This window comes from Zonotrichia leucophrys, chromosome 1, assembly GCF_028769735.1.
Source record: "Zonotrichia leucophrys gambelii isolate GWCS_2022_RI chromosome 1, RI_Zleu_2.0, whole genome shotgun sequence".
NCBI classification, from domain to species: domain Eukaryota; kingdom Metazoa; phylum Chordata; class Aves; order Passeriformes; family Passerellidae; genus Zonotrichia; species Zonotrichia leucophrys.
Genome location: NC_088169.1, coordinates 98558699 through 98583537, shown reverse-complemented (window position 1 = coordinate 98583537; position 24839 = coordinate 98558699). Strand labels below are relative to the sequence as shown.

The 24839-nt window shown below is 37.3% G+C and overlaps 1 protein-coding gene across 3 annotated transcripts in view; it reads right to left on the bottom strand.

The window, feature by feature from the left end:
* Positions 1-1830: 1830 nt before the first annotated feature.
* The window catches only part of CBLB (Cbl proto-oncogene B), a 127128-nt gene continuing 104119 nt past the window's right edge, over positions 1831-24839 (bottom strand). For 2 of the 3 annotated variants that reach the window (XM_064725044.1, XM_064725053.1), the window contains exons 12-19: positions 22232-22597; positions 20370-20464; positions 16881-17024; positions 12847-12926; positions 12614-12745; positions 11214-11351; positions 8645-8764; positions 1831-2771 (exon numbers count right to left, since the gene is read on the bottom strand). In XM_064725044.1, coding sequence (XP_064581114.1) covers positions 2509-2771; positions 8645-8764; positions 11214-11351; positions 12614-12745; positions 12847-12926; positions 16881-17024; positions 20370-20464; positions 22232-22597 — 1338 coding nt within the window. In that variant the 3' untranslated portion in view covers positions 1831-2508. The remainder of the gene's footprint in view (positions 2772-8644; positions 8765-11213; positions 11352-12613; positions 12746-12846; positions 12927-16880; positions 17025-20369; positions 20465-22231; positions 22598-24839) is intronic. The other variant, XM_064725060.1, reaches the window with a different exon arrangement.

The window sequence follows — 24839 nt, the reverse complement described above, 5'->3', positions numbered from 1 at the left end:
CAGTCTGCACGTTCCACTATTTAGAAGTGTTATTAGCACACTCATTTAAAGATTAATGGAAATCTTTTCAAGTTACCACTCAAAATATTGCTAATCAAGTTTGATTTTTTTAACATATAATTAAAAAAAGTGTCACTGGTGGTCACAACCAGAAAGAAGGAAAACTTTAAAAACCTTAATCTATCAGGCAGCAGTTCCAGCCTCTAATTGAAATATAAGGATGTAATTTATACTAAGCTGCTGCATAAAAAGGAGAAAATGAGTTCTTCATTACAATTCAAAATTTCAAAACTCAATCTGCAGATTGTTTGTTTGTCCTTGTAAAATGCTCTTTTTTTCATCATTGCTATGCTGGCAGTTATGCTAGAACCTCATTTCAGTAATTCCAGTATAACCAGAGTGTATAATTTAATAGCCTGAATCATTTTAAATTTACAGCTAGCTAAAATGCTACAGTGAGGTTGCAAACAAACCAAATGAGCAAGAGGGTTCCATACCATACAAAACTTTCTCCCAAAACAGAGAAAAGAGATTTACTTGAGCCAAAAGCACAGAGTATAACTTACACCAAAACTTTTCCTAAGCTGTACTTGAGAAATGAACAATTACAGGAAGATGTACAAACTCAGAAGCATTTGCTCGTATCCAAGAGCTGCAGCAGCTCTTCCCTATACCCTGTATTCTCCTGATCACCCTTTTATCACTGACACAGATTAACAATATCCATATTATGCTTTGTGATGCTACAAAATAATTAAATTAGTTTTAAGAACAATTTTTTTCATGAAACAATGGGATTTTGAGATAGCAGAGTAATTTCCAACGGGTGTTCTCAGTTACTTCAAATCCTGCAGTTCAGCCACGTGCTGTCTTCAAAACACCTTTACAACAAACGCACTGGCTGATGAGATCTGATCCTGTAAGTGATACAAATTCTAGCACTTGCTCAGAGTGAAAGAGAACACTAACAGCTGAAAGGGAATAATGAATATATACTTCACACCCAGCCTGGCACACTGAAAATTTTCATATACTCATCACATACCAAAATGAGAAAAATATTCTAAATACCACATTTTTTTTATTTGTTCAATAGTATTAGAAGAAAAATTTCAAAGTTTCCTAAAAAAAAACCAAGAAAGCAGCAATCTTAATAATTTTTCTGGAAATATTTGGACTCAACTTGAACATACTCAGAATAGAATTGTCTTCTCTCACTTTTTTTAAAATCAGGAAGATTTAAAAATTGGCTTGCATCAATTTGGGCTCAAAAATAAAATGTCAAAGTTTGGAGTATCACTAATCAAGTAAAGCAAAAATATATTTCCAACTAAGCAGCTGGAAAGTGACTGAATGAATCTGGGTGTTCAACACATCCTTGAGGATTTAAGTGTACAGGCGAGGGAGGTTATTAAAAAACTTTGCAAAAAATATTGCTACAGTAGCATTAGGAATTAACAGTGCATCAAAGATTTAAAGTTTCCAAGTTAATACAAACTGATCCAAGCCACAATGAACCACAGGATAATCACTCAAACAAAACATTAACCGCATTCTACTTTACTGAATCTAGAACTGGAATTCATCTGAATACCTTTAATATAATTGAAAAAGATTCCTTTTAGTCTTGCCATGAAGAATTGGTGCCATTAGTGTGTAATCAAAACACAGTATTATCATGTGCATTTGGATTTTTTTCAACATCTGAAATCAAATACTCAATTTTGAAAGAGATTTTACACGTGAGAACTCAGTATCACTGCTGCATCAAGTGTTTTATTTGTTGGTTGGGATATTTTTGTGGAAACTGTATATAAAAGACCTTGAGACTTCAGGTCATGGAATTCTTGTTAAACAGAAAGCTGCCCAACATTACTGTCAAAATACCTTTAAAAAGGCAGTTCACAGAATAATGTATTTTACATTCAGATATCTCCTCTCTCAAAAGCAAAGGAATCTCAGAAGAAAAAAAAAATCAGTAGTGAAGGCCACATACTTTTTGCATTTGATGAGCTGAAATGCAAAAAACAATTAAAGCATCTTGTTAAAGAAAAAAAAGACCAAAGAAAAACAGAACTCCTGGAAAGTGATGATTTAGTTGATGAAGTGGTCAGCATGGAAACTGTTGGGAATGCTACAGCAGAACTGACCACAAGTACAAGGGAATATGAACAGGACATAGTACAGGCACAAACTAGAAAACTGTAACTTGCCAACTTGTAAACAAGAAAAAGCATTTCACAGATTAAAAGTTCTAGGGAAGTAAACTTTTTTAAATTATTTTGTAAGTTCAACCCTGATTTAAAAAAGTATGGCTAGCAAAAATACATAAGCCTCAGCATATTTATAAGTCTTGATCAGAGCAGCCAGGAGCCTTTGATAAACGGCTGGAAACAAACACCCTTCTGCTAAGGATGAATAAAAATATTCCATTCTGTTCTTCCTCTCATTCCCCAATCCACATGTGTATCTGCAGAATTCATATACTCCAAGAAAATCTTGATGCTGCTATAGATTGAGACGCGGGGACACTGGTGGAGGAAAACAGACAAACTCTCTTAAAATACTGCGGGCCACATCAACATTATTCTGGGCAATTTCAAGTGCCCTCTTGACTTCTTCAAAGGAATAGCCCTCTCCCATAAGTTTTGCAATTTTTGCATCCACATTTTCCATGGAACTGTCAGAGCTGTATGCTTTCCTGTGATGTATTTCTGGTGCAGTTCTCCGAGGAAGTGGTTTAGGGGGCCTGGCTGGTGCTTGTGAACCATCTGTTTAAAATAAAAGAGATAAAAATCATTATAAATTGGCCTAAGACTGTGTTATAATTGGGGCTGGTCAAACCCCATGAAGCTGTTTTAAGAGTAAAATTCTAAAGTAACATGAAGAAATATTTTAGTTTACCAACATAGTTCATTTTAAAATTTTTACAGAAGCTGATGTCCTCAAGAACGTCCAAAATGGAAATAACGTAGCAATATACTATTTCAATAATAATACAGGAACATGCAATTTACAATCTGGATTATTGAAAGTCGGAACCAAAATAAAGTATGATGGAACAGGAGAAACAGTGAAAACAGCCAGTCAAACTCTTAAACGCTTTCAGACTCTCAACCCACAATTTGAGAATATCTGAGCTAAAAACCAAAACAAACTAACAAAAAATCCACAAACAAATAAAAAGCCCAAGAAAAAAAACCCTACAAAAACAAACAAATGAGCAAAACCCAAACACAAATTGGATTACAATTTTATTGAGGACCCTAAGTTATGCAGAAGAGGAATTCAGACAAATACAGCTGAAGGAGAAAACTCCTTATTGGTCACTTTCTAAATTCTGTTCATTCAATTGCTACTCATGTCATGCACAGCAGCCAAACATAAGTACATAAATATGTGGTTTCTCCAAAAGACCTCCAGCCCTATTACTCCCATGATGAGAACAGAACATGCTCCTTCTTCTCCAGTCCCCCTATGGGAATATCTCCTGGCTTCTTATCTTCTATGGAAAGGTTACCTTCACAGTTAATGCTGGTGACTAAGAATCATGATGTGCTGGTGAAAAAAAGCTAATATTCAAACTTGCTAATCTTCTCAGAGTCAAGAGTTCTGTGCTCAAGTAAACTTGGCACTTTGCTGAAATGCCTTTATCCTCACTGATTCCACAATAAGAAGCTTAAATACAAGCAGGCACAGCGCAGAAAACACTTTCAAGAGCAAAGCATCTAAAAAATTAAAAAGTCTTTAATCCTTCAAAAATGGTTTTAACAAGTCCTATCAACAGTGACTTTGATAGATAAATTAGAGGAATTTCTGGCTGTGATACTTCCTGTTTACTTACACTGAGAGCAGTGGCATTTTTCAGTGTTAAGTACTTCAGAGACTGTTCTTTAGGCATGGAAGAAATGTTATATATCCAGTATTCTTGTTGTAACCTTACCATAACACTGGACAGAGAGAACTATAATTCAACCAAGTGCATTAAACACTTCAGATAAATGAAAGCAGTTCACACAAGGGCATGTTTAATGCAGGTGTATTTTCCTTTCAAGTTAGTTTTTACATCAATTTGGATGCATGTTGCTATAAAATTTAATTCCATTTCTTAACTCAGAGAGTTAATATTACCTTTAGAAAGATGGTGATATTTCATAGACAAACGGATGAAAGAAATTTGATTTAACATTTGCAGTAAGGGGCTGAGACCTACAGCTACTAAGGGCTACTTCATATTTGTTTTGATTTTTTTCTCTCTGAAGATAAAAAGAATTCTGTAAATTATAAACATTCTGAAGCAGATCCAAACCTGCTATGAAGGTGTGGAAGACCCATGAAACACCTGTCTGAGAAATTAACTGTAGCTCAGGAAATGCAGTTAATCACTAAAAACTGAATCAGACGCAAGTTCAAATTTCTCACTTCACTTATTTTAGTAAAATCAAGACTGCAAAAGAACAATATTCTGTCTTTAGAATAATGGCACATTATTTAAAACCAATAATTTTTCTTTCACAAACCTTCAAGCTGTTTTAATATGTACATTCCATTATGGACTTCATTTCTATACAGTATGAAACAAAATTAAATTTACAAACTTTGCATTTTCCCCTGGGCTTGAAGTACAGAAGAAATTCCTTATGCATAAATCAGATCCTTCCCTATGCTTGTGTTACATGAGGATATTTTTGCTTGACTCAGCCTAATAAAGGCTTAAAACTGAAGTTATTTCGTGTTTAAAATCTTCACTGAGGCTTTCTAACAAACTTTATAAAGCAGTCACATCATTTAGAAAGGTCATTTTTAATTCTGTCAGCGGATTTGAAGCACAGGCATTTTATTCTCACTACAGCAACATCCCTCTACAGCACAGATACTCTGAGATCTTCAGCGCTCTCAATTCCCATTATTATTTTTTTAAATGCTGACATCTCTTTCAATATCTTCACATCCATATAAAATTTCAGCTAAAGCTGGGTATCATATTGGATCCTGAGCTTAAAGATACTAAGCCTAAGCTGCATGTCCATCTGGACACTGAGATAGAGGTATTAAGCAGAACTTTCCTTCCCTACCTCCCATCCTCTGATGTTTCAGCCACTGCAGATGTCTAACTAAGAATTCCAATAGATTTTCTAACTGTGCAATTCAATTAACAGTTTCTACCATGAGCAGCTTCTTCCACTGCTACCAGTTCTGTAATTCAGCACTAGATTGAACCCTTAGGTAAGGGGTTAGTACAAAAGCAGACACAGGCTCATTTAATAAGTATTTAAAAAGCACAGGAAAGTGGTGAGAGCTCTATGGCACAGTGGGAGAAGGCTGTTTGCAACAATGCCAACTGTCTGTTCCTCTCTGCTGGGAAATGCCCTTCTTCTCCTCCCTCACTGCTTCTCCTGGATTGCCCAGTCTCTCACCAACAGCCTGAGGAGCATCAGAGAAGCAGGTGACCAAGGCTTGCTGTGAAGGCCCTCTGTGGAACAGCAGCAAGCAGCTACACCTCACCAAAGGGGGGTACTGGAACAAGGCACACCCAGGGGACACGTGCTCTAAGGAACTCAGGGAACAGGGAGAAGGTGAGGCAAGGACCCACTGCATATGCTGCTCCATCAAGCTGTTAGGCATGGTCTTTGTACTTTGCAATACTGGGGATTACATTATTTCCTCTAGCGTTAACTGAAATAAACCCTGGAATAATATTCTTGTAAAAGGAATCCAAATTTGTAAGCAAGTGTCTTCATAAGGCCAACTGAGGGAATGAATAAATAGGCAGCAGGCAAATATATTAACCAATCATTTGAATCTGTATCTTACAGAATAGTGAAGTTCAGCAAAATAGAGCAGACATCAATTAGAGGCTTGATTTTCTTTTTCCTTTCCCTCTTATTATTGGCTGTGTTTAGGTAAAATATTCTAATTATTAGCAATATAATAGAATAACAGAATAGGTTGGATTGGAAAGGACCTTAAAGATAACTTAATCCTGCACCCCCTGCCATGGGCAGGGACACCTTCCACTAGACCAGACTGCTCAGAGCTACATCCAATCTTCAGGCATGAGGCATCCACAGCTTCTGTGGACAACCAGGGCCTCACCATCCTCACTGTAAAGGACTTCTTCCTGATAGCTCATCCAATCTTCTCCAGTCCTCCCTTGTCCTCTCACTGCCTGATCTTGTAAGAAGTCTCTCTCCTGCTTTGTTCTACACTCCCCTCATGTACTGGAATGCCACATTAGGTCACCCCAAAGCCTTCCCTTCTCCAGACTGAACAATTCAAATTGTCTCAGGCTTTCCTCACAGGGGAGGTGCTCCATCCCTCTTATCAGCTTGGTGCTCTTCTCCAGACTCACTCCAGCAGGTCGATGTCTTCCTTATGCTGGATGCATTTCTCCCGGTGGGTCTCATGACAGCAGAGGTGCTGAATTCCCTCCTTTGCCTGGCTGGCCATAGTGCTTTGGATGCAGGACAGCAGGATGCAATCCTTTTGGCTTTCTGGGCTCTGAGCACATGTTGCCAGCTCATGTCAAGCCTCTCATCCACAGCACCCCCAAGTCCCATTTCCTTTTCTTGCTCTTTTTGTACTAATTTGAAACAGTTGTATATAAAAAGTTGGAGAAACCGTGCCTTTGGGGGAGTGGGTTGCATGGCTGGGTACCATTTCTGAAGTGTTCAATACTGGGTATCTGAATTAGAATAAATTACTCGGCAGACTTTAAGGATTCAGTTAAACATCACTACAGCAATCTTAAAAACAGTGAAAGTGAAGCAGGGAAGTTAAAGCACTGTCCATGCTACTCTAGGAACCAAGTAGCTAAATGATAATTAGATTTTAGAGTGAACTCCATTTCTTTTTCAGCTAGTTCAGAGAATTACCTTACAAAAGCACTGAAATGAATAATTTCTTCAATGAGCTGATTAGTTCAGAATAAATGCAAAACCGAAGTTCTGAATACAGTTACACTCTCTACATTGTCTTTTTAAATCATAGATGAAGGTGAACCTGTTCATCGTGCAGCTCATCAGTTCTGTCCTTTGGAATTACTGACACTGTAAAAACAACTTTCCAATTAAGAGAATGACATGATCTATCACATAGTTTTCATCTAATTGAAATTAAATGGAATATCTTGCTGCATATCATGCTGATTTAGAATGATATTTATAGCAAAAGCTGACATGTGAATGTTTTAGAAGATAGCTGTGGGAAACAGATCGAAAAGTACCAGAAAGCTCCAAGTTCTTAACTAGCAAGTATCTTGCAGTAATTTAGAAAAATTAAAAATGGTTCTATCACAGAAGTGCACGAATTGCAGGAAAACTCCATAGCTTTAAAAGTAGTTACATCATTGTCATAATTTGCATTATAAGATAAATCAAAACACCCTAATAAATTGACAGAGCGTTTAAAGACAAATAAATCCCTCACAATGACACTTATAAAGCATTGGAAACTCTTTTCTTCCAATAACTGGATATGAAAAGAGAAACAGCTATACTTAAAAAGATGCCCTCCCAAAAGAATTAGTATTTACCAAAGGCATCACACTAATTCACAATTATTGCTGTTCATTAAAAAAATAAGTAAGCCTGAAGGGAGCTAAAGAAATTCCCCATCATTTAAGTTAGAACACACTCTTTTTTCCCCCTATACCTCAGCAGTATGAAAATCTGTATTTCTGAGAAGGAGAATGCAATTGATACTAAAATATATCTAATTTTTTTCCACTTGGGAATGCTTCGTTTGAACAATGGTGATTATTACAACTGAAAGATTAGAGAAAAGTCCTTTTCTTCACTCATAAAAAGCCTCTACACAAAATTTTATCTATCTGGAGAATGATTAATGGTACAAAACATCCCTTGGTTTTTTCTTTGTGTAGTTTCTTCATACAGGAAAAGAATGCGGTTGGGCCAATCTGCCCCACTCCCCATGTACTGTGCACATCTGAAGAAAAGAAAATTTGTCTAAAAACTGGTGAAGGTACTTTGAAATACAGGTAATACTGTTTTTATTTTTGTCCACTCAGTAGATTTCCTTTAAATTTACTATTTTTGTTGCCTGAATACCCTAACCAAAATTTCTTTGGCAGAGGAATCGTTTCTACTGCGCCTGTTCCATTGAAAAGGAAGACTGAATTTTAAGTGATTTTGATTCTTGGTTTTATTAAGAAACATCTTAAAAGCTTCTTAGAAATTTAGACAAATATATTAGCAAAAGAGACAGAAAATAATAATACTTTAGAGAGTTAAGCTACATTTTTTTATTTAGGAGAAATGAAACAAAGAAATCAGGTGCTTGTGCTCCTTTCAGTACTTCTGATCTCCTATGAGCTTGAAAGGTGTCAGAAAAATCTCTGCCTTTCTCAAAAAATAAGGAACATTATAACTGCCATAAGCATTCAGTTTGGCAGCTAGTAAAATGGAGCTATAGCATGCACACCTACACACAACAAGTAGCCACTTCTACCTCTATTGCAGAACTTTTAAGTCTGTTACCCTTTGATGATTTCATTCTTTTGTAAAGCAACATTACCATTGCGATTTGGTGTGCAGAACGACAAAAAAACTCATTGGATTTTATGGATGAAAGTTATATTCTTCACAGAATTGTAATTTTCTACAAGAACAGTTTTCTGCCTCACCTGAAGATGGAGGAAGTTGATCATAGTCTTGAGATGTCCTGTTTGTTTTGACATTTTCTCCAGGTGCTCTCCGAGCAGGTGGCAAAGGAACATGACCAGTTATAGAGTCAAAATGGGGATCTGTGATAAAAGAATTTAAAAAGTGTCTTAGAATAATCAGAATTACTATCTGACGGAGGGCTCAAGCATAGACGGTAGGATTAGAGTAGCCTCCCATCACGCAGAGAAACCATGAATCCAGAGGTGTCCTCTGACAGCACATGCACATAAAACTCCAAATTCAGTGTTCACAGTACACATGTAAATATGATTTCAAGTGACACACACAGGAGCACAGCTCAAAGGTGGTCTGTCCTGCACTGACTGTGGTCTCTTCTCCTCACATCCATGAGGCACTTTTCAACCACCCAGTCCTGATGCTGCTGGGATTGTGCCTGGCAAAGCATCGAAGAGGCTGAGTGCCTGAAGCAGCACAATTAGAAACATCCCAGCTATTCCGTTTGCTTAGAGCTTCATTATACTTCCATGCTTTGCAGTTCATAAAGACTGCATGGCTGATTTCCCATTCATACAGTCCCAACTGTGGGTAAATATTACAGGGACAGAATTCAAAAAATTAGGTAAGTAAGAATTTTGATATATTGTCCACTTCTTTTCTTTCTTCTTTGGATACCAAAGGTGCTGCTGAGCAAGTGCAGATCCATCCTGGATCTGGCTTCTGCTCTGGACTCAGTGCTTGCAGAGTGTTTGTTTTGTATGTGAGAACAACTTTTCACTGGTGTTGATGATGAGATTATTATTCTAATCTGACAGGCTCTGATGGATAGCTGAGAAATCACCCTCAAGACTTGTATGGAAACCAATCATCAAAAACTCATCATAAATCTTCTACAACAGATTATGTGACAAGATGCAAAGTGAGTAATATGGCTTCAGAAATACCATATGAATAAAAAAAGACCAATTCACACAACCATGCATGCCTAACTAGATGCAATACATTGCTAAGATTAATGAGAACTGCTGCTGCACGACTGTATTCCTTATGCAAATATGAATAACAATATATGGCTTTGGATACATATTCCAGATATTTATTTTAAAGCTATTAATTTTTTTAACACTATCAGTGACGTTCTTAAGATTATTTGGAGGTTACACTTCAACATGCAAAACTCTGCATGTTTCTGGACACTGGGCACAGGCAGATGGAGCCTGTGTGCATCTGTGGGTGAGGGCTCCTATTTTTCCTCTCCATTCCCATCAGAACTGAATGCTGCAGTGTGTGTTTCTGCATCAGATGATACAATTGAGGCACCCACTCTGACTAGACTGCTAAAGTTGTTTTTCTTTTGAAGTGTACAAGACAAAACCACACTGTACTTATGAACATCAACCTTTAAATTCTGTAGCATGCTAAGTCTTTTCACCTGGATGCATTCAGCAACTTAGATGAGAAAGTAACACACTGAGTTGAATTTGCATTACAAAATACACAAAGCTTTGGCAAATTACTCAATGTCAGGCCTTGACTGACAGGAAAACATACATAATGAAAACATTCCATAAAAGGTCACTGCACTTCAACCTAAAGTAGCTCCCTTTACACTCACACAGGTCAGCCAAACACCAGAGAACCTGTCAGGCCATCATTCAGCTGCACACGACTGCTTGTCATTCACATTCTGGCCTTCCTGTGAAACCATCACCAAAACATTTCATTTTATCCCTCTCCATAGAGCTTCTAAGAAAAACAGAGAGGGGGGGAGACAACACCTAACCCCACCACAAAGCAGATCATCCCTGAAAATATTCACAGAAAAGGTAAACTTAAAGACACCAACATCCTTTGAAAGCTTCCACAGAGGAAAAAAAAAAATTAAAAATCACTTCACAGACATGCACTATAACCCACAAAAATCCTGCTGTAATCTGTATCATAATCAGCAAATCTATTCAACTTCATTAACCTAAAAATAGGACTCTTTTCAACTCAGACAAAAATCATGAACTGTAAACAGTTTTCATACCTTTTATAAGCAAAATAGCAGGCTGAATGTATCACAGTCATTTACAAGGAAAGATAGCTGAAAACCTGACTTAGCAAAAAGGTTATGAATCCTAGGACTTAGCAACTGTATTCACAATATAGTTTAGTAGCAAACTTTTACAACAGTTCTAACAAAGCAGAATACTCTTTTCTCTTATTTTATAGCTTCTTTCAAAGTTTCAGCTTGAAAATATCCCTCATGAATTATGTTTTACTATTTAAAACAATGGAGTTGATAAAAATATACAGACTAATATTAGCAATTACAACAGAAAACTACAATTTACAAAATTTCTAGCCTGGTATAGACATATTGACCTCATTTTATGACTTTGTGATAATGAAAAGTGAAGTCTTTCTATTTTCTGAGTAGCTTCACCTTCACCATTTAGAATTTTGATTTTTTTAATATTTTGTATAATGACCTCTGAGGCCTGGTGACAACTTTAACACTGAACAGATAAACTTCTGAAGTAAAGGCAAATAAAATGAAACATGCTGTTTCCTCTGTATTCCTACCAGAATGAAGGAACAGTTCATGTCCTGACGAGGGTCGGCTCCCTGAGCCAACAGGTTTTGTGTGCTCAATCATGCTGTGCCGAGCAGGTGGTGGTGGTGGTGGGAGTGAGGGGGGTGAGTTGTCAAATGCATCTTCACCTGCAGTTTAGAAATGAATTATTAGATGAGCAGAACTTCATTAAGAACTGCAGAATAAAGAATAAAGCTTAAACTTCATTTTTCTCTGGCTGCTGAGGTCTTTACTCCTACGATTCATCTAAGCAGTTCAGTGACTCCAGTAATGAAATTGTAAACCTGACTGTTAATAGCCACAGTCCTCTTCTAAAACATGCTCTGAATGACCTTTTGCAGTGCTCAGTTTCTTTGCTGGGATGGAAGGAGAGATTGCTTTTAGTGGCTCAATTGCCAAGAGTGTACTACAATGAAGGCTTCACAGAGTATCACGGTAGAATAACAGCCGTATTTCAGTGGCTGAGCAAGTGTATTTATATACAAACACCAAAGCTGACTGCACTCAGTCTGCTACATTTATACTGTGTATTATCTCTATCTGCTGTTCAGAAGCTCTGACTCCAGATATAAACAGAATTTTCCAGAGCTTGGCAAAAGAATGCACCTCTTACACAAAGGCACTGCAAGTAGGAGTTATCAAGCACCGTGATTTTTATGTGTTATTTTGCCTTCATTTCTCCTGCATCTCAGGAACACTTCAGGGACCAGAGAGAGCATAAAATGTTCAAAAGGTTTTATGGAACCAGAAATTTGGACGCTGACACATAGAGACATAACCATGCAGCTGAGTTTGTCAATGATAGTGTGGGTGGTCCCCAAGCATAGCACCAATATATATGCAGAGATCACTGATTTTTGTGTAGGAGAAGAGAACAGAAATCAGGGTTGGAAAAGAGAGCGTTTGGTGCCTGTAGAGAGCAGTGAGTTTTGAACTGTCCCCTGATGGGGGAAAAAAATCCCAGAAATTAACCTATTAATTTAGTGGTTTAGTTTTTTTACTCAAATACCCAATTTTTGGCATTCTTCTTTGTATTTGATAAAATAAATGGAATTATTTAAGATCCAGTAGAAAAAAATGCTCCACCACTGCATTAAATTGCAATGCTCAAACTTAGTAAGAGACGAATAAAATTTAATTTAGGGAAAATGGTTTTTACTTTTCTGTGTAACTGGAATACATATGTAGTATACCTTTTTGTCTGTCTCAAGTGAGGCCTTACAAACAGATTCCAAATGACACAAAATATTGACTGACAGCTGTAATACTTAGCTCATAGCCTGTTTGGTACTCCTAACCTACTCAACAATGGCTGCTTTTCAGTAAACATGGCATTTAGTTCATCTGGGCAGTGTTAACCATTACATGTAATCAGCAAAAAGTCTGCAACCTAAAGGGGGCACCAGAAGATCATAATCGGAGGGTGTCCTGTTGAGCAAAGAGCTGTGTTTGGGGTTGTCTCTGGCAGGAGGCCGTGCAGGAGGCAAAGGTACCGGAACAGTAGGTGCATCATAGACATCTCCTGAATGACACAACCACAAGAAGTGAATGTTTTCCTGCTGCACCCCTAGGGCAGCACAGAGTCAATCTTGTCAGCAAACAAGGAAAAAATAAAAACTGTACCTGACTCGGGGTGTTTCGATTTCTTTATCTCGGAAGTAGCACCGTGGGTTCCATTCGCACATTGGCCGTTCTCACACACCCTGAAGACAGACATTAAGCAGGAAGCAATCAACCATTCAGCCAAGCATTAATTAATTCCCTGAGTGAGCAGTACCTGGCAGTTCACCATATGGAAATGAATCAGGGACAATAAGATGCATCTTTGTTAAAATTTACATTTTTAGATGTTGAGAGCAGATACTTGTTAACCTTCTTTAAAACTGCTTTGAAGGATTATACTGATTTCTTGGCGATGTACTGACATGGCCTAAAATAACACAGGCTGCAATACAAGCTAGGGGAAGAACTAATATTAAACACAGTCCTCACTTCAGAGCTCAGGTCATTACTTTATTCACACAGTTACATCGCAGGCTCAATATTAGCTCACCTTCACAGATGCTGAATTTTCCCTAGCAGAATTATGAGAAAGGGGAAATGTGGATTTTATAATGTAATTATCCACACCAAAGCACACTAGAAAAACCATTAAACAAAATGCAAGAAACACAAAAAAGTCCAAGCAGAACACCACAACACACATTAGTAATAAATTTTGACTTTGCCAAACATTAAAAAACCCCAGTAAAACCCCCAAAACTGAACTAGCCAAAGCAGTTTTGCAGGAACGTATTCATTTCTCTATCAAAAATTAAGCCTTGCTGATACTTCCACCACAGTTTACTGATTTTTTTAAATGGATGCATATTCTGCCCTCAAAACTTAGCAACAGTATCAAATCAATATGAAAATTATCCAACCAAACATTAAAGAGTGCCTATAATCTTGTTGAAAATATTGGGGATTATTTTTGTAAGAAGACTTTGTTCAAATATGGCAGGGAAAAACATTGAAGAAACCTTATCATAATCTTAAATATTGTTTAAAAATACGAAAGAGCCAGGAAATCACTCCTGTCACTGTAACTGTGGGCTTTGAATGTTCAGAAAGAACCAGAGATTTTCCTTGGAAAAAGGCCACAATGCTAAGTCACTCCAGCTTAAAGATAAAAATCCTATTCCACCATGCACTATTATTATTAAACATTGGGAAATCTGCTAGAATTATATACAGGAAAAATTTCAGATTTGGGGTTTCTAGTAACAGTATTAATAAACCTATCAACTTTGGCCAAATGGAAAGGAAGAATTAATAAAGGTCTGGAATCTTTTACAAGATTTCTGATAAACAGGAAAGAGGAAGTGAATTGCATTTGTGGTCCCAAGAGTTACAACTAGGAGTAATGAAATAAATGTAAGAATAATTGCAAGATTTAAAAACAAACAAAAGCCCCTAATGGTAAGAGATCTTTTGCTATAAATTAATTTCCCCAGAGAAGTGGTAGAGGAAGTGTTGTTTCCTTCTTTGACATTAGATTGGTTCAATCTTTCAAATGCAGTGGATGCAACACTTCCTCTGACTCCTCACAATATACACTAAGTAATTAAGAATATTTTCTACTCTAGTTTTAATGAATTATGCATTTTCAATAATGTAACTAGCCACAGGCAGCAAGGTAACTTAACATGGCACCACTTCAGAAGTGATCAGTCCATGATGAGCCCAGCCAAGTGATCAGTTTACAAACAATGCTGAAATGCCTGTTTACATTAACAGTAAACACCAGAAAAAAGGACATCAAATGAGTACTAACAAGCAAGCATTCTGTCCTTTCCCCCTTTGGAAAAAAAACTTTATAAAAAAAAGACAGCAAATGTAATAATGTAAAATTCTTCTAATAACAGTCTAATTAGTAATGCTGAAATTCTTTCCTTTTATTTCTTGTTCCTGAACTGATATTCAGCAGTAACAAACCAGACAATTCAATGATCTGCCAGAGAGTAAGACTGTGAATTATTTTTTGTATTATTCTTGAGATATTTTTAGCACTGTTGTATCTACAGGTTAAAGAGAGAAAAGATAACACAAGTTTGGGAGTCAGATGGAGCAGTTACATAATTCTAATCTACAAAACATTCTGACAAAATTTTTAAGCTCTTTAGCTAACTGAAAACTCTGAGTACTATCCAAGAAGTTAGGGACAAACACTTTGGAAAGAGATAAGAGAAAGAGACACTAGGGGAAAAAAATGGAATGGATAAAAAATTTATACCATTAAAAAAAAAGTTGATAACAGTTTTGATGAACAATAAAGAGAAGTTAAGTTTCAATGAAACAAAACATCCCTCCCATGTTACTTAATGAAATGCATTAAAAGAACACATCAGCCAGGAAACAGATTCCTGCTTGAAAACTTTATCTGAGCTTTCACATCTAAGCAGAGACATTAGCTAAAAGAAGACATTTAGCTAAAAGAAGACATGTGGAACATCAGACTATTTTTTTAATGCCTAGGAGAATGGTTAGAGGTACATTTTTTATCAGAATGTATGAGAGGCGTTGGTGGTTTAATCATGGAGCAACTTGAATTGCAAACCAAGGCATTTTATCTGTGGCAAGTCCTTAATTCATGTAAAAAAACCCACCATACACACAGTAAAACTGGAGAAAATTGGGAAATGATCTTTCTATCTATAGCCTCAATTAATAATTTCAAGGATCTTGTAAAATACTGTACCAGCTAACTGAAGGCACTCAAATATTTTTTTCTGTAACATAAAAATCGTAAGATTCTATTTCTCCAGCTTCTTATTTTCTCAAGAACCTTTCAGTTTGAATCTATTTGCATCATTCCCGCACAAAAGCACAACACGATCCTATTAAAATGGCATAGGAAAAAATGGAATTTTTTTTCCTCTTGCTTGGAATTTTTTTCTTTTTGCTTTCCATTTTTTTGGTCAGCCAATGCAGTTTTATTTATAATTGGTTTTTTTTTTGTTGTTGTTGTTTTAAGTCTCATACATAGACTTAATGTCCTGAAGTTCATTAAGCTTTGGCAACTGCATAATATTCATGTCTATGCAATGAAGCCTGGATCAGGATTTTTAAGACAGAATATTTAACCTGCATGCAAAGAATGATCACATTATAAGCTTTTTTCCAGCTGCTTTAAATTATTACTTAAAAGGCCTAACAATCATTATTGGCTAATTCTGGGGTGAGAGACATGTTGAGCTTTATTGATAGTGCGTCCTCAACATCACATTCTGACAGAGAGAGGGAAAAAATGGCAACACGTCATAGAATTTTTTAATCACAGGAAGGTCTAAATTTTTTACACCAATGCTTGATTTTAATATCATACCTGTGACCTACAAGATCAGGAAAACATTTGCCCTTTCCCCCCCACAATGACTCCAGACATATTGTTTTAATTCCAGCCATTCATATCTTTTTAAGGAGCAAAGTTCAGCAGAATGTCACAGCCTTCAGTTGCCACGTCCCTTGCTCCAAGTCTTCTTGTCATAATCCATTAGTAATTCTGAACAGTGAAAGTTTGGAGGGATTGTTTCAAAATATATTCAAAGCTAAGGAGACATATTTTACCTGTATTTAAAAAGGTTCTATTTCTGAGAAGCATAAAGAAAATATACTACCAAACGGGCTCAAAAAGCTAAAAAGAAACACTATACATTGGGAAAAAAAAGAAAGTATGTACATACAGCTGCCAGTTCACATACTTTTCAGTACTGCATTGCTTTTAAATTGAATTCTATAAAATGTGAAAGGCTAAGAATTTCAAAGCTGACTGGAAATTTCAGTTACACAATTCTCCTTAAAATTAAATTGGAAAGAGTTTTAGTGCTTGTATCTCCTGGTCAGTTATGAAAACCTCAATGTAAGGGGAAAAAAAAGGACCCTAACTGCAGAAATGGTATCCAAAGCCAAAAAATACCCAGTTCTGACACAAGAGAGATTCAATGATGTGAATTTCATAGGTTTGTATCTGTGGCAGTGCCCAAATGAAACAGAAGCATGGGTAATCCCAGTTTAGGAGGCAGGCAAGCTTAACCATCATTACAGAATCCAGTTAATTTCGGAAAAAGCAGAGGTTTTGTAAATAAAATTTTTTCAAGACTGCTAAATCACCTTACCGAGCAAGAGATTTTATATTATGGCCATGAGGTGGTTGTGAGCTCAGTATTGCAGGATGTGAAGAAGGAATTTTGTATTCATCATCATCATCTGGGTGTTCCCTTGATTTATCAGACAGAGAATTTGCTGAAGGACCAGGGCACCTAAGGAGATTAGAGAAATAATGGTTTAGCTTCAGCTGTTAGGTACTTGACCTCAGATAATACTGAAAATACTTTTCTTTAGCCCAAACATCCTTAATACATCTACTGCATACAAGGCAACAAGAGCACCACGACAAACATACCTGCAAGGGTACTGACTTTTTGCCACTGAGAATGCATACAGCAAAGGACAGCTGCCCTTCTAAGAGTTAAAAAGTTACTTGAAGCAAGCACAACATAGCACAGAATTGCAAAGAATTAGAGTACTAAATAGGCACTTGCAAGACTCAGCCTGTTTGCACTTATCAAAAGCACTGAATAAAAGTTAATTCAGGACAAAAGGTGGGGGACTATGACTTCACCTTCAAAGTTTCGTTAGCAAGATGGGACAAACAGCAAGAGGAGAAAAAACTTTTGGTGCTACTTTTCCCTCAACCACCTCAAGGCAACTAAATATTCCTAATATATTCACAGACTACAAAATGAGCTTGGAATTGGATGCATCATTACATACTCAGAAATGGATGCTTTCTCATGCAAAATATCACTGTGGTTTATGGCACTTTGAAGACAAAGAGTCTGCTACTGATGTAGCAAAATGGGAGCTACTCACTGGAATGCAACAAACTACTGGAAAATTTTGAAGTTTTGGGGAAGAATCACTCTGTATCTTTCACATAAGAGTTATAGATGTCATTTCAGGAATAAAACAGCAACTTGATCAAAACTGATAAAAAAGTCTGACATAATTACAGAAATCCAATTAAGAAGAACTATTTTCACATGTTTAGTCAAAAACATAGGGGCTGAGTGGAAAATTAAAATCAGATGTTCAGTTAGCAAGAGTCCAATATTTCATTACTGAGGCACAGTTTATAATAACTACTTTAGTAAAAAAAAAAATTAGCACTGTTTCCAGGAAAAATAAAAAACCCCAACAAAAATCTCAAGTGCTTTTCTATTAATGTAGCTTTTTAAGAAAAAAAAGGTTGTATTTGTAACATTATATTCAGTAAAAGCTGATTAAGCAATTTAAGTAGGGATATTATAGAATTGTGAAATTTTAAATAAGAGTAATTTTGACTCCTTGTTATTTAGAATAAGACATTTCATACATTATCAATGTATCCTTCAGTCAAATGTTTGGAATTACAGACGGATTATAAAAAGTAGAAAGAACAGAATGCCTTGCAGCTATATGAAACAAACCAGCTCTCAATCCACCACACTGCACAGATTGGAGAGCATGAAAAAAATGAGCAACTTGCTCAGATTAACTGGAGTAGCACAGTTGTGAAAAGCAGAGTATTTTGAATCAAGTACAGTTCAACATTTATGAATGCTGAGCGCAGTCACTTCAACAGGAGGAAAAATAGACTGTAAAAATATTCTTTCTGATGTTTCCAAATAAATCATGCTAGATATTATTTGAGTTACATTTTTTGAAAGCAATTGTGGTTGGTGGAAATTGTTATTTTTAAAGATTTTTCCCCCTTCCTTCCCAGTTTTTCCACCTACATATTGTCACACAATATTATAGATTACCGGCATATTTCCTAGTGGTGACAAAAACTTAATTTTAAATAAATTGAAAATAGACATATTAGTGTTTAAAGAAAGACCATACAATGAACAATTTTTAACAGTCATTCCATGTGGTATTTTAGTAATTAGATAATTTGAACTTCTTACTCCTAAAGTTATATATTGATAATTTTATGCTTCAAAAATCAAAATCTAAAACTGCTTGTGCAATTTTTAAAAGGTGTAAGTACAAAGCCAAAAGAGAAATGAAAGTTAACTTTTGCCTCAAAAATCAATAGAGTTTAGTTTTCACAAACGAAAGCTTTTCCTTCTTCCTGGAATTCATTAGTTTTCTATTCCAAAATCTTTGGTTAATAAAAGAATTTCTTTTGACCAAGCAGAAGTCACACATTCTAGCTTTGGATTGGCCTGGCAGGGATTTTGTGCCTGTGCATACTGTTACAATATTGTGTGGAATTTCAAGTGTTCTGTGTATACACTGTTCTTTGGTTCTAAGTTACATCTGCAAGCATCTGAGCGAAAAAATGGGATTCCCCTGAAGTAGGAGGTTTTTCCATGCCATGACACACAGAAATAAGAATATTTCCCTCTTCAGATTTTCACTGTTACGAAATAAGCAGACTAAGAAGGGAACTGATTACATGAGGCATCCAACTGGTATTCCTCTGAGACCCTACCTCAATCAGGTAACATCCCAACATTTAATTACAGGTATGTCTGAATAACAGGCTAAAATTTTCTTCTGAACTGAAAATAGGCACAGAGAGCTTCACCTCAGCAATTGCTCCACCTGAAAATAGGTTTCTAAATAAAAAAGTCAATGCTCCACTGCACCTTTATTGTAGTGCTCGGTGAGAAAAAACCCAGCATATTAATAAAATGCTGAAATGTATTTGTCTTCTCTATTAAAGCTAACTGAACACAAAAATGGAATGAGAAAGTTCTCAGGAATAATATGAACTGACTGTCCAATTATATTATTTAACAGCAAGAATCACAAGCAGAACATTGGAAAGAAGTAGAATAGCATTATTGTGATATGATCCAATTTCCTTATGAAAACACAAAATAAGGACAGACGACATTACAGGACTTCCAAGCTTTCAACTTTAAATATATCTTATTCTGTACAAAATCCTGTGTCATTCAGAGTCTGAAGATACCTGCTATGACCGCAACATCTTTATTTAAAAATAAACAGTCATTTTACTGGAAGACTAACAGTAGTCTGTGCTTGGAATGACAAATCTTCCCATGTTCTGGAACTCAGAAACGTTGATCATATTTAAAATTATATAAAATGGTTTGGGTTTGGTTGCTTGTTTTTTAGCCACAACAAATAAGAGATGATAGTGTGAACCTTGGATAAAGCTCCATGTACTGAAAGCCCAGAAAGTCTGACTAGATTAGGGGCAGAACAGTGACAGAACACATTTTTTAGCCCTAGCACTCTCCCTAGAATCTGTCATCTCCTGTGACAAATAGCTCTGACCACACTCCTCCTGCAGTAATAGAAGCCAAACCAGACAGTATCTGCTCTCACTGCCAAATTCCTGAGAGCAAGATCTGCCACAATTTACCCTATACAAACATGCTGTGGCCAAATAATATTAGGACTGCTCCCACTTAATCAATACCATTTATGCTTCCTTTGTCAAGGCACATTAAAATTCATGGAAAGCAATGAAGTTACATTAGTTAATTTCTTTCTTTTCCCTGTTTTTTCTTTTAGCACCAGAAAGTCAGTGCTATTATCTAACATTAGCTAGCACTTTTCTTTTATAGATAAAGTTAACTTACTTTATACTAGGGATGACAGAGCCAGCTGGAAGAGGGGGTGAAAGCCGTGGAGGGACATCATATTCTTCATTTATCAGATGACCATTGGAAAAAACCTAAAAGTCACACAAATATTACAATGAGTATCTCCTCCTACCGCCATGGATATTCATCAGCTAGGTATTATACAAGAGACCTTGAGAAGCCTGTGGGTAAAGGCTTTCCCAGGAGTTCACACCACAGAGCTGTCTCTGAAGTGACTCTGAGGCCTCTTTCACCCCACAGAGCTGTCTCTGAAGTGACTCTGAGGCCTCTTTCACCCCATTTTGGAGCTGTAGAACATGTTAGTTTAAAACCTCACCAAAAGAAGTTTCACACGACAGCTACTAGACAGACACTCAGTTACAGCTGAACTGCTTGGGGGAAAACTAAGATTTCAAGATTGCAAAGTGAGAGAGATGAAGTGTAATGGCAAATCAACGGTACATCATGCTGAACATATTAATTATTAAAATGGTGATACAGCGCCTGCCAGAACCCATCCTCTACCCACAGGACTGTCTTTCCAATTCTTGGCTTCTGCCAATAGCAAAAAGTTTATATTACAATTGATATATGAATCAGGGAAGAAAATTCATTCCATGTTTCCCTCATGAATATAGCCTGAGATGGCAATTCAGGGTCGCTCCCTCTAATTGAATGGTTCAGATCTATAACCTGAAGATGACACTTCAAGCAGTACTTGGTGAAAGATCTATATATGTATCTCCTCCAGACTACACTTCCACACTGACTTGGTATTCTAATTTGAGAAGTATTCATTCCATCAGCTTCAGTATTGTGCTAGACCACAACAAGAATGCTACAGGAAGGTACAGTTGAAGATAAAAATCCAGTATCCTTTTAAAATTATCTGCAGCATTTAAACAACAGCCGAGTTCTAAGTAAAATTTTGGTGCTTCATCTCAAGGCTGAGAAAAGCATTATATAACAATAATTTAATTATATATAACATCACAGATTACTTAAGTACCTTTCATCACATATGTCAACACCTCTTATCTATAGTAATTCAATTTCAGAAGCATACTTTCAAAATAACCAAAACCTCCATCTATATATATATATGGGAATAAACTTGCCATATATATGCACATACCAAAAAAAACCCCCAAAAACCCTGTGGTCTTGGAAAAAGCAAATAGATGAAAAAAAAGATTTCTAACTACCATGGCTTAATCACAAATCCATCAGTCTAAGCAAGAGCTATGTAGTCTTGCACAAGCTGTGTAGTCTTCAAAAAAACAAAGAGAGGAGCTTTGAGTTAATAATCTCTATGAATAAATTACTGAGCTGCTTTGATAAAAATGATTAGAGCGGAACTAGGAATTTTTTCTTAGGACATCACCATTTGATCTCTTCAAAGCTAAGTCTGACCAGCTGTAAATGGCTTTGCCGGTGCCTGAAGCTGCTAAATCCAGAATTCACCTCATCTACAACAGAGATAAGTGGATCATCTACTATTCCATCAGAAAATACACACACAGTTTTGGCACATGACAGTTCCAAAGTGGACTTGAGATGCTGTATTATTACAGCACACATTGTTATAATGATAAATTGCTAGAAGAATATAGCAAATTAGAATATTCTCTCAAAGGTATTTTTTGACGGTTTTATGTGAAAATTGTAACCCAGACCCTCATGTACTGTTGCTTTATAAATTACAGCAACTAAACAAATAATTTATGAGCAGCTTATTCTTAAGCACCAACTAAAAAGATTCAGAAACCACAAACCAGCACTGGCCAATATAAACAGTGGGCTAGGCAGTGCAAGACAACGCTGCGGCAGAGTGTGAATTCAGGATTCCCTGGAAATACCTTGGCGCTTTCTGCGGGCAGCTCGTGCCGCCGGTGCTTCCTGATGAATCCCGGCTCCGCGCTGACGCGGCCGTGCCTCCCGTTCACGTTCGTAGTGGCGGTCAGGCCCGCCTTGGGGGAGGCGTCGCCCCCGCCGCGGCAGCCCGCCAGCGGGCCGCTCCCGAACACGTCCCTGGGGCACCAGGCCTCGAGGGGCACGGGCTGCTCCCGGGCGGGCAGGCCCTCGGCCGGGTGCAGGAGCCTGGCGGCCCGGCTCTCCGGCAGCAGCGGCGGCGGCCGCTCCGGCGGCGGCGGCGGAGGGTCTCGCAGGGGAGGTGGCGGCGCTGGCAAAGGCTTGTCCTGCTTCCTCACCATGCAGGGAGACGACTGAAAGACACAGAAGTTACAAAAAAAGGAAAGTTATGCGGAGGCATGAATGTTGCTCGTGACTGTTATGAGTAGAACAGCTGGACATTTTTTTAAAAGGTTGCAGAGTTAACAGGTTGGGCCAGTTGCTGCCAGGGTGGAGTTCTAACTGTTTGTTATTGTAATCACCTGTGGTTTTCGTTAACTACCTGTCCTTGATGGTTAAGAATTCCCCCTTAGCCGGGTGTTGCCCTGCTGCTTCCTGGAGGATGGCACCCAGACGGTGAAGAGGAAAGGACATCGAGTTAGCATGGAAATGACATCGGATCCAGAAGGCAATGGGAGAGACCCCTCACCAAACCTAGCCAAAAAGCCTTAAAACAACGAGCCGACACAAAACTGACGAATCAAAGTGATATCTAGACATGAGGAACAGCACCTAGTATCCACTAAGACCCCTTTTAGCCCTCACCCTAACGTAAGATGTCAGCTAGACAGAGGACCTCAAATGTTGAACCAGAAAACAGGAGAATCTCCTGATGCTTTGCTGAGGATGGGACCCCCAGCTCTGCCCACAGACCAGTGGACAAAGCTGCACTCTTCCTTCTCCTCGGAGTCACTTCTGGGAGCAGCAGCATTGACGTGAGCATGGACCCGTTGGTTCTCCCCACCTGAGCTGATCACTTTTAATAAAATCATTAAAAAGGTGAAAGGTCTCCTGCCGGTGTTTATTTCAGTGACCAAGTGTGGATTCATCATTTCTGAGATATTTTCTTGGCCCCACAGCAGTACTTGCCAGGAGGTTAATGGCAGGCCTCACCAGCGCTCTGCAGCCAGCCTGGCCCTTCAGAGAGCACGCCCCCATTTCGGGTATTGCATGAGTAACCCAAGCAAGGAGTGGAAAGCAGAAATGACAGCTAACTCAGGCAGATTTATTTGACCCACAGTTTTTTCCAGTATCCTTTGATCATGTGAATCACTTATTCATCTGCTGAAATGAATTCTGTGGAGTGTTTGGTAAAAACAGGCTTCCTGATGTGGAAGAGAAACCCAAAACCCCAAACAAAATAAAATCCCAGAGGAGTAACTCACTGACAGCAAATGAGCACAAAAAGCAATGATTAGAGAGCAAGGGGAAGAAGAAAGAATTGTTTCATTTTAAATTATATACCTAGGGATGACTCCAGTCTTTACATGCACTGTGTCAGTGTCGAATCTGTTTGAATTGCAGTTCAGTTTTTCAGGTAGCAGCCTAATTAGTTTGTAGTTTTACTTGCAATTAGCTTATCTCCAAGCAACATTTGTCAGAATACTTGGTTTCTAAGAGTTGAATTATATCATAAATGGTTAAATGTGGTCTAAAATTATGTATGCTAATACTGAAAAGCTGAAACTCAGGTTATCAGGAAATAAACCTCATAGCTGCACAAATCTGAGCACAAATCTGACAAAACCAAAACATTTTCATTATGACTGAATTACAAATGGCAATTTACAAAGTAATATTTGGGCCAGGTTTTTACAAAGGTTTTATCTACAGCTACCATAAGAAATACAGGGAAGATTATTTTCCTGGGAATATATAATTTTCTTGGACTTTGGTAAGCCTGCATATTATTACCACCTAAAGAAATGGAGGTCACTGAACTTTTTAGTAAGAACAGCATTTGCTATCACTTCATTGGCTAGCCCAGCACTATTCTTCAAGCAGCACCTCAACACGTGACTTGAATTGAAAATAAATTTGCAATTTCATAAATTTTCAACTTCATAAATTCTACCTACAGGCTTATGTATATTAAAAGGAAGTAAACTAAATAAAGAACTGTTTAACTCACTTGCTAGTCAAGTAAAATAGTTATTTTCACTGCTAACACAGGAAAAAATTCTACCCTGATCTAGATATTTTGTTAAAACTTATAGTTATAAATTATAGTTTTTAACTTGAACAAAATAGAAAAGTTGTGGGGTTTTTTTTCCTGAAGGAGTAGTTTTGGCAGGACTAAACAATCTTTTTTCTCTTAAATATAAAATCTTTTAATGTATGAGATTATTCTTTGTTGCCCCCATCCTGTTTCCCTTGCACCCCACAATTTTTTTTTTTCCAGGAAAAGTTTCATGTAAAAAAAGCATTTTCAAATTTCAAAGCAGCATCAAATTTCAAAGCAGCATCAATGCTATTCCTGGTTTAATTTCTTTTTTAAGCCAAGAACCCTGCAAAAACCCCTATTATAGAGCTGGTTTTTAATGGATGTGGGATATG